Here is an 11,438-nt window from a genome sequence, read left to right as displayed (position 1 = left end):
CTTCATGTGCTTAAGGAAAAATTCTCAACTGTTTAAAAATTAGACACGCCGGTGGGAATCGAGTTCCTTGGACACCACTATACTTGGAGCTTAACCTTTTCGACGCCGTGTCAAACACAAAACTTCATTGGTTCATGTATTGAATAATATTAATATCTGTAAGTATTATTATACCGTTTGTGCCCAAATAAACATTAAAACATTAAAACAAAAGCTGTCACGCTGACGCCACGTCACAAAACTGAAATTGAACTTTATATATATGCACGTAGGTCGATGTTTCTCTGTGGTCTGTGACCGATTAATCGGTCTTTGGCGTTGAACCTACGGTGCGGATATATCGGACATTGGCGTCCAAAAGGTTAAGGCCGAGTAAGTTCGTGTTCTTCTCTCATTCTCACTGAGCGTAAGCGTGAGCTAGATGGAAGTGCTTGCCTGGGAGTGCGGATAATATAATGTTTTTTTTTTTAATTTAAAATTTTGTACGTTTATATAAAATAAAAAGTAATCGATACGTTCCCTAAAACATGATATTGCCGATTTTTAGAAGCAATTTTCATATTTTTCGGTTTTGTGCATAATTTGTTAGTTTGTTACAAATTTAAAGTGTATTTTAGATCTATGTTCATGATTTTTGTATATCGAGCGACAGTCAACTCGGGATTCGAATCGATAGGTACAGTCCCTCGAGACCTTTCTCGAAATTTCTTCCTCAAGATTGCTAATTAAATTTATGGCAGCCGTATTGTGAGCCTTTTTGAAAACTCCGTTTTAACACCTTAACTTAAAAAAAAAAATTAAAACTCAACTACCTGAATCCATCTCTCCTTTTACTTTTTTTTTAATTTTGGTTACAAAAAATAATATGAGTTTTGTAGAATTATTTCATGGAATCGAAGCGCCATTGTTATTGTTGCTCACATTAAAGTAGTGTATTTTTGTACACTGTTAATGTTGTACATATGCAGATTGTTAGGCTATCTTCGCGATTGTTTTAAAGCATTTATTAGCACCTCAGCTTAGCTGAAGCGGCGTGATTTGTACACTATTGTAATATAATTATAATAAAATATTTTCATATAAGGGCGAAGTTTTATTTAATATTTTAGTGCGACAATTCCCTTGCAAGTACGCTCACTAAGGATACCCTTTTGCGGCTTTCAAGAAAGTAAATAATAACAAGCTTAGTAATGGCGACTCACAATGGCAAGATGCTAAAGTGTCCAGCAACTTTCGAAACCGACCGCACTCACCGTAGCCGTACCTAAGTAATTAAAGTTCTTTTGACCCTTATTCACGATGTCTACCTCTGCTCGGTTGATCTGTACAAAAAACTAACCCATAGTTCCATATCTAACCATACTGTTTGATCGTATTCAAGATAATATTTTGTAGATACAATCAGAATGCATCTGTCTATGTTACGTGCAAAATAGATACGATCGACTCGAAGAAATTATCCAACCGCATCAAGATTACGACCTCTAATCATATGTACCTGTTGTTGTATTTTAGATAATCATAATAACATTATATAAGTAGGCAATTGTATTGTAATGGTCTTATAGGAATAACAACGATAAGTTATTGAATAAGTATCTTATACGTAGGTACGTGCGATTCATCGCTAACGATGTGCGTAATACTCTCCCAACGGTGCGATTCGCTGTGCAGTTATTTGCTCAGTACCTAAAGCTATTTTAGGTGCTACCTTATTAAAGTACAAGAAAATAAGAATAGATTTTCGGATAGTTTATTTCTTAAAAATATACATCATGAAATACCAAATAAATAAATCAATAAGGTAATTCCAACAAATTATATACAAAATATTTTGTAATCTCATTCAATGACTAGGTATACATTTTAGCTTAGCCAGCCAAACGATTCTTACAATAATCCGATTGCTAATGTTAATTGGCGAAGCACGGTATAAATTCAATAATTTTAATAGGTACTACTTTGTAATAAATAAAAAAAAACAAGAATTATGTACATTTGGTATTAATAAGCATTTTAAAAGATATGTTTTACTTTCGCATTTTCAAATAAGCCGCACATTACATCGAAATCACCGTCGAAATATTAATACGTAGGTCAATGTGGTTAATTTTAAACTTATATGCTAATTAATGATACATGATAACAATTAAATTTAGATTACAATGTAATCCAATTGTGTACATGCGCCAAGACTTTATACGTAAAGTCAATACAAGTACTTACGCTACTTCTTGTCGTGATCTTCTCTGAGAATCAATGATTTGTTATATAGGTATATGGGTCTTTGTTAGTTTGTTACCCAGCCTCTCAGCCCCTATGAAGTTTAAGACACGTTTTGGCTTAGGTAACAATGTCAGGCAAGAGGTACCACTATGTCACTTTGCAACCGACAAAGTGGTACACTTCAGTGGTGAAGTGATATTACTTGGGTGGTTGTCATGATCATGATACTGTGCAATAAGGCGCGGTTTTCCTTCTGACGGGTGAAATGCAGATTACATTACTATTATCGTAGTCTTCTGCCTTATGAGATATGTTAGTAACTATGATTCTAATAAGAAGATCGGCCCGAATGGTCCTCGTAGTGTTGCGTGCCCGGAGGCGCGCGGTAACCGGGGTAGCTCTGGTTAAGGGCGTGCTGGGCAAAGAACCTAGTGTAGTCCTTTTTGACCTGTAACAGAGTCGAGAATAACTTGTTAGCTTTAAGATATGTTGCGGAATTTTATTAGGAGTAGGAATATCAGGGCAAACAAGGCGTATACCAATATCTAAATATTACTCTATTGTGTAAAACTGTAAAGCTCGTGTTCAGATATACCTTTAAGCAGGCTTATTTGAGGCAGATATATTTGATTGCGAATTACCTACTGCTAAATTTATTACCTTTTTATGTGAATAAATGGACTTAAAAATAACTACTTCAGTCATGGTCTTTGTCCTTTCATTTCTCCTAATTAGTTATTTTATAAAAGGAATATAAAATAAGATGTCAATTTTGACGCACAGTGGAATCCATTAACATGTAGTTTAATTACAGCCTAAATAATGTACAATATTTAAATATTGCAAACTAAATAATTATTACCTAAGACCTACCTTAGACATAATTATTAGCTAAATCAAGAATCATGCATCGATCCAAAAGTCCTACGACGCAAAGCTAAAAGTATAGAAATGAATGACTGTCACAGTATGTATGATTATGGCCGTTACGTGATATCGAGTGATAGAAACTGGGCTTAAACCAAAAAAGTTTAAAGATCGAATCCCTTTGCTCGCTCTTCCCTAAGAGACAGAGATGAAAAATGTAGTTCGATCTTGGAACTATGGTATTGCCCTTGCAACTAAAGTGTCCGCGCACTACGAACTAACTAAGTCATAAGTGCCGAAATTTGTTAATAGAAAATAACGGTGTCAATCTGAAACAACGAAAGGGGTAGGCGAGAAATAAACTGCCTTGTTGGACACTGCACACTGTCCAACGACTGCGTTCACTGTATGTGTAGGTAGGTACTAATTAGGTATCAATATTAGCCTATCAGAAAAGTCACGTGCCTTATGTTGCATGTTATAAGACTTCGAAAACAGTTTTTTTGCAGCAGAAAATATAATATTTATAGCTCTATATTTTAATATTTCAATAAATTTACAGGATAATTTGAATATCGATTGTGTAAAGTTGTAAATATTGTCGTTACAATAAATTTTTATATCAAAAATATAGTTAAGGAAAAATAAATAATTATGCCAAACCTTGGTCACAAGATTACCACGCATCCGACAACTAATTACCTATAGGCAAGGCAGATTGTTTGGCCTATTAAACACCAATTGGCGATTGTTGTCACATTGCTATACATTTCACGCTTGTTCAAACCCAGCGCTATTGACAGGAATGCATTATAACTTCAGTCGCCACTTGGTACTGCGTCTACTAGTTATAGAGCACATCATCTAAGGCTGACACCGTCTGTTATCGAGAGATAGACACACGGCAAGCGCCGACACTTACGACAGGTATAAAGCTTGTATCACGCCTACACGTCGTTCTTGGCGATAAGCTCGGCAAGCGAATATTGCCGGAGCTAAAACGAAAACAACCGTTGCGTTCAATCTGTACAGCTGTTAGTAACTTTAAAAGCAATTTATTAAAACTGGAACTTTTTAAATGCAATGCGTACACAAAATGTACTCATTTATGTTGCCCCTAGGTACATGTTAAATTGTTTGTTTTATTTCAGTAGGTTAGAGTTTTGAATTTAGTATGTTAAGGTCATAGGTATTATGTATTGTAGGAAATATCATATATAGGTACAGCATGCAACACGTTAATCCTCCGCAACCGGTACACCGTAAGCAAAAAGTTCACTTCGTTATAGGTAGGTACCTATCGCTACTACAAGCATTGTTATAGGTTAAAAATGCCTTGTAACTTAAAGGTAAAACCCTATAATTTCATATCTTATTAATTTCAATCGTACTAGTTCCTCTTACATTGTAAATGAATAAATATAGCAAATTTACTTGTTCCCCAAAACCAAATAGATTTGAAAAGTTGTTAATCTTACAACTATTTAACTTAAGAAAATTATAAGTTACTCGTAGTGCCTACGAAATAACTTGATCTTTAATAATTGTGTTCGCGTCACAGTATGTTCAAACTGAAATGAAATGTCCAATATTGCTACATTTCTGCAGTCATTATGTCACCAATGTTATCAATTTACCTAGTGTAGTGGTATAAAATATTATATGTGTTAATTTAATATAAGTAAAACAAGTTTTAAATCATCCGTACAGTCAACGTAGTGGACACGTGACACGCCATAGAAAATAATCAGTACCTATACAAAATTATACAACGAAATATTAACCACATCCAATTAGCGGGGCTAGCCGTGTAATAATTATTTGTCACAGATTAAATAACTAGCAAAACATGGCGCAAGTTATTACATGTGTGTCGCGCCAATAGGCAATTTGACATATACGTATTGGGACCCAGGATTCGCATAATATTTAGGTACCTACATACTTACGTGTAGACGAAAACATTAAATGTCACAAAATTAGAACAAGGACAAGATTGTTAATCTGGTTACACTGTAATATATTTATAGGTACATATATATAATTAGGAATCCCTGACATGTGACCAGCAAGAACGTGTAAGATGAATAGGTATCTAGGAAGTAGTGATACCTACACAAATTGGCATAAGTACAGTACAGACGTAGGAAATTAGCGTTTTTAACGATAAAATGGTACCCAATCGGACTAAGCTATTAACTCTGCATGGCAAAAGTGTGGCAATGTCATCATTAATGTCAAATTTCTATGAAAATATGACGTTTATAAGCAAAACTCAACTCTTTACTCTTTACTCTCAATTGCTCAAAGGTTGACTGGAAGAGATCCCTTATAGGGATAAGTTCGCCTTTGTACATTGTATACTTTCTTTTAATTGTATCTTAACCTGTCTTATCTACAATAAAGTGTTTACATACATACATACACTACCTACCTCACTTTAATATATTCAAGTGGGGGCAGAGTTAGCTTAGACGGACTCTAGGTATCTCAATGCGACATATTATGTCGCCATTTTCTGGTCAAAGTTACCAAGTGGTCCAGTGCAACGTTAGCTATCCTATAATTCTAGATCAATTAGTGCTGGTATGTGTTAAGTGCGTGTACCTTGCGAGGTCTGCAGGCGGGACCCTTGGCGAGTTGGACCCGCGCCTCATTCTCGGCAGCGACTGCCTCGCGCACCGACTGGGGCGGCCACTTCTGATCGCCTCGCATGTTGACACCTCCTAGACATTCAAAAAGAGTTAGCACAATTACTAACGAAGAACACTGTGTACATTAAATTTAATAGCCAGAGCGGTAGATAGCGCTGCACACCTTTTAACTACCGACGTTTGATATAGGTAGGTACACGACACCAGTAAAATACAAAGTGACATTGTAGGACCCTGACTGACAACTTCGTAATTTAGGTACCTAATCTAAAATTCATCAAAACTGGTGGAGCTTCGATAGCTCACTTAGTTGGTATAATTCGTATAAAGTATAGGTATAAAATTTATAATTGGCACACATTTGGCAAACTAATTTTGTATAGGTAGGTATGACATACTGATTGACATTCAAACATTAAATGAAAATGTGCCATGGCACCTGGAATTGAATTCAAATCAAACTTTACCCAGCTTGAAATTCAATAATACGCGGTACTGTATAATTAAAACGCGCTCATAAGTACAGGATTTGTTGGTCTTATACTAATATAAATCTGAACTTATTCAAATTTGATTTATTTGTTAATTTTACTAATTGCTATAATAGGAACCTAGGTACAAACAAAAACGGAAAATTAACTGATGTTATAACGCAATAAGTCCTGATTTGTGCCTGAAATAAATAATTTCAATTTCAATAATTCATACCTAGATACAAACTTCGTCAGTACACTCAGCCGAACAATTATAATTTAATTTAAGCATCGCAGATTTGAACCATTCACGAGATAGGTACAACACAGAGTATTGGATTATTCTGCGGTTGTTCGTTACTCTCTACAGAGTGGCCACAAAATGATATTCAGGGTTACTTATCACGATGAAATAGCACACATTTGGGGCTATAAGCAGTGACAAGGGATAATGTATTTATGTATGTATTTCTAGCACACTCTTGAGACTTGTCGTGACAAATTAGCCGTAAAACGTCTTCAAGTCAGTATACAAATACATACTTATACAGTGTGTGGCCTGTAACACGGGCAAATAATTAAAACGTAGATTCTACTCCTCAAACTAGACAATGTTTGTTCAGCGACTTTCAAAAATAACTTGTGGTTTGGATTTTAAAACACTTTAAAAAAATTTCGAACACGCAATGTATCACGAAATTGATTATGCCTGTACGATGACAAGGCTGACAGTGACAGGCAATGTCAATTAGACGGAATTTAAAATACATTGAAAATATTAGGTATTTAGTTTGTTTGAAAAAGGGACAATCTTAATACTAAATACATAATTTCAAAAAGTTGTTGAACAAAAGTTTTATTGTTTGAGGAGTAGAATCTACGTTTTAATTATTCGCCCGTGTTACAGGCCACACACTGTATAAAGCTCTTTGACAATATGAGTAGCTCGCAGACTTCCAACGGCTCATAAAGTAGACATTGCAGAATACCAAGCAGGTACCTATTGTAAACATCAAACAGGCATTTCTCGTTTTTATTCAGGTAATCTAAACCTAGTTCGTTTTGAAGTTTACATGTAATTTTGAAAATGTCCTCTCATATTGGTTGCGCGTCATTTAAAAATGTAAAAATATGGACTGTTTAATAAATGTATTTTATTTTAGTTTATTTATTTATTTATTTAAACCTCGATGACCATCGATGCATCGATGGCCGTGTAGCATTAAACTGCTGAGTCGTTATTGTTTGTACATATACCTACGTACCTACTATATGGATGTGCAGTCCTTATAATTATCTAAAGGACTATAAAAATCTATTTACATTGAATATAAGTAATATTTATAATATACTCTACTTTTGACTCTATTTGCGCAAATTGTTTTTAGTTTTCTAGTGGCTGTACCTATAACTTATATAATGAAAATCCCCTATCAGAAATCGACCAATACTGCATATCGGATATCAAAGTGTATCAAACTTGTCAACATGTGTAACGCATAAGGTAGTTTCCCCTTCATTCGTACTTTTCAAAGGGCTGTTGACAACTTCACCATTACAAGGGTAACTTTCCTCGTGTGAATGCATTCAATGGATCTGTGCATGGTTTCATGTATGACATGTTGTAGGTTGTAGGTACCTAGATGGGAACCAGAGATGGTTGTAGCTATGGAATATTAGAACTAAGTCATAAATAGATATAGGTAATATTGTCTGCGATTACGGCGATAGTTCCTCATGAAATAAAACTATTTTTAACGGATTACTTGTATCTTGTATGTCGTGTAACTTAAAATACATCTCGACGTTTCGAAGCCTTTACAGCGTGTGGTTGACCACAAAAGACTGAGAAAAAATATATACAGATCTGTCAAAATTACATGTTCCTGCTTTGCCCATGACATACTCCCCAACTGAAAAACGCAGGGAGCATATCATGGACAAAGCCAATCACTCAATAAAGTTTGATAAACCACTGGTTCTCTCTGTTTGGCAGCAACAGAAAGTCTAAAATAATAGTAACTCGACTTTGCTTTACTATTTAACAAAATATCAACGGAATCCTAGTTTAATAATCAAGGAATGATTTGTTAAACAAAGCCATAATACCTAGAAGCTTTAACACCTTAGATTAAGGCTGCCACTTTACTTAATTCCCCGCGATGGAAATAATTAGTTTTCGACTGAATTTGTAGATAGGTACGCTATAATATCTTGTTGGAATGTATAATAACTTGCTAAAATCACTTCCAAATGTTCTGAGAGTACCTAATAAGAATTCATTATCTTTCTGGAATTCGTACTAAAACGTTCGTGTGTTTGAATGCCAAGACGTTGGCAAACAAGCGTAATGCATGCGGAGGTTCTAATTGGAAACGGTCCTGTAACCTTTGTACTTTTTCAACTCAAAGAGATGTCAAATTCAAGTAACAGTTCTAAAAACTAGAAAGGAAATTTTACCAAGAAAGCTATGGTAAAGTTATAAGTGGCCAAGGGTATCAAAGTATACCCTTAAGTAATAAGTGCTGATAGGCAATAATGTGTTAACCCACATAAACACTAAAGATTTTTTCGTGGTATTTGTTCTAAAAATTAAAGATTCTGTTCAAACTGTTGTATTTGTCCAGTTACTGTTCAATTTTCAAGAAAGAATCAATAAAATATTTTAATCATGATGGTTCAAAATCAGTCTACATTTTCAGAATACGCACCTCCAAAAGTCTCACCCGACACCCACCCACGACAGGTACTATAACGGTATTTAAAAAAATATCTAAATCAGTCTACGTTCATTGCAATTATTAGTAACATTTCCTTCATAGATCCATTCTTAAAAAGTTCTTTGAGCACTTTCTACTTTTATCTGTGTCCCTTGCCCTTTTTCCCCGGTTTTTATCCTGGTTGCATTCAGTTACTTTTTCAATGCCCACGGTCCACTATACACAATCTAAACTTAATTTTAAAGCGCTTCTATATCTTTCCAACTCATAAACCGCGTCAGCTCTAAAGGTAATGGAATCTTTTACGTTCGTCACTTCCCTAAACCGTCAACGCGGTTTAAAGCAAAAATAAAGTGCACGAGCGCGACTTTAAAGACAATATAACTACCGCAGCCTCTATGTTAGATAGCCGAATGACGCTTGTAATGTAGTTTACGCGATTTGGAATAGCGCGTGTAAAGATTTACTTGACATTTTGCTTAAATAAAGGCCTTTTATTATAAAATATTTAGTAACGACTACTTATCTTGGCACTGCTGGCAATTTTTCATTACAAGCTGTTCATTGATTAAATTCATTGATTGTTTGAATAATTTCGAGTTCGTCTTGCGCTTATGGTCATGTACCTATTTGCAATAAAAATATATAGGTCACGCTCCATATTAAAATTATAAACTTATGATCATAAAACCCACGGACGAGAGGGGTCGGACGAAGCTATTTGAGTCTTGTTTTAGTAGTACTTAATTAAACCAACATCGAACCTTGGAAAGACGCTGTGGCGGGTTGGCTAGCGAACACTGGTGGTGGCTTCTGATGCACAGGGGGCTGCTGACGAAGCGTGATGGTCGTCGGTGGGGGCTCGAACTGCCTCTGCGGGGACTGGAACTCGTACTGCGGGGGGTACTCCGGCGGGGAGTACTGCGGCGGCGCGTACTCGGGCTGCGAGTACTGTTGTTGCTGCTGATACTGCGGCTGTGGCTGAAAGTACTGTTGCTGGGTCGAGTACTGCGACTGCTGTTGTGGGTACGCCTGGGGAAATGGTGTTGAATTAGTTTAAATCGTATAATGATTATTTATGGTCGATTTCCTCGTTCATTCGAAATGAAATTAGATGACAAATGTAATTGTAAGGTTTAGAGTTTTGATTAAAGCAAGAGAAAGATTCTTGACTCCTGTTAAAATGGTCAGAGTAACGTAAGAATAGATTTTTGACAGTTATGAACTAGCCGTAGGTACCTACTTATAAATTTACCTATGTATGTATATATGTCACTTTATCACACATTTTTATAAACAGCCAGCCTATTATGGATAGCTTTATCCATCTTTATCCACGTGATAAAATAACTGTCACTGTTTAACACCGTGGGAAAGAAAGTGACGGACACCGTTTTATCACGCTGTCACATAGACAAGAACGACCATCATATCCGTACAGGTATAGATGCTATTATAAAACCTATTGTCTGATAGCCTTAGCTTCATAAGCTGCAATTTCTAAGCGGATTTTGATAAAAAAATACAATAACATTATTTTAATGAGATTTTATTAATTTACCTACTAGCTGTAATAAACCTAATTTGTAGCCACTCGTAATTAATTATTAATAACGCAGGTAATTAACTTTTTTAAATTCTCGAAGCCTACAACAAAAAATATTTTGAACATTTTGCAATGCAGGTTTTAAATACATATACATAATATGAATTGATAATATGGAGCATTTAGTTTAAACTTAAACTACTTACTTACATCGGTAATTTAATATAGAGAGAATTCATGAGTATGTATTTAGATCTTCTTAAATACCTAAGTATTTACGCAACTGATTAGATATTTTATTCAAAGCGTTCACCAAAATAACATGCCACGAAATTTGAAAAGCGTGTAAGCGTTATAAAGACCACCCATTAAGCAACCCTATGAATTAGCACGCAGAATACATTGTGATACCCACCGGGCCCAAAATATTCAAATATAATATACAAGCTGATCTAATTAGTATGCACAGCGCAGCTCTCAATCCATACAGAAACAAAACCACTCCAAATAAGCACGTTCATGACGAGAATCTCAACAACAAAACTCGAATCCATGAAAACGTGAAGAGAACTAAAGCTATTGACGAACTTTTGTTACCTAGACGAATATGAAACTACTCGGTTACCGGTTAATAAGTTCAGGTGGAGTAAGAGAAACACTTATATACAATTTACTAGAGATGCAACGGATAGTTGTTTGGCCGGATACCGGATATCCGGCCTTGACACTGGCCGAATATCCGGTATCCGGCCGCCGGATATTCGGCCGGCGGAACTATACCTATATTTTGAGTTTTCCAGGTGCGCGCCGTGCAGGTTTCGACCTGTTTCGTAGTGAACGTTCGCGCGGACACATTTCTAGGATCGTAACGAGTTTTATCATGTCATTACGTACTACGTAGTAAGTTCATTTATAGTTACAAGTGCGCGCGCGTATTTTTGTGTAAACAAAT

The 11,438-nt window shown here is 35.6% G+C and overlaps 1 protein-coding gene across 5 annotated transcripts in view; it reads right to left on the bottom strand.

Moving 5' to 3' along the window:
* Positions 1-2,463: 2,463 nt before the first annotated feature.
* LOC134649578 (uncharacterized) overlaps positions 2,464-11,438 on the bottom strand; it is a 48,736-nt gene continuing 39,761 nt past the window's right edge. For 2 of the 5 annotated variants that reach the window (XM_063504388.1, XM_063504389.1), the window contains 3 exons: positions 9,705-9,972; positions 5,701-5,819; positions 2,468-2,674 (listed from right to left, as the gene is read on the bottom strand). In XM_063504388.1, the coding sequence (XP_063360458.1) occupies positions 2,555-2,674; positions 5,701-5,819; positions 9,705-9,972 (507 nt within the window). In that variant the 3' untranslated portion in view covers positions 2,468-2,554. Of the gene's footprint in view, positions 2,675-4,015; positions 4,089-5,700; positions 5,820-9,704; positions 9,973-11,438 lie in introns of all 5 variants that reach the window. The other 3 variants (XM_063504386.1, XM_063504387.1, XM_063504385.1) reach the window with 3 other exon arrangements.

The sequence above is a fragment of the Cydia amplana genome, chromosome 7 (assembly GCF_948474715.1).
Source record: "Cydia amplana chromosome 7, ilCydAmpl1.1, whole genome shotgun sequence".
In the NCBI taxonomy this organism is placed as follows: domain Eukaryota; kingdom Metazoa; phylum Arthropoda; class Insecta; order Lepidoptera; family Tortricidae; genus Cydia; species Cydia amplana.
The sequence above is the reverse complement of the archived record's forward strand: the minus strand, read 5'-3'. Positions and strand labels throughout refer to the sequence as shown.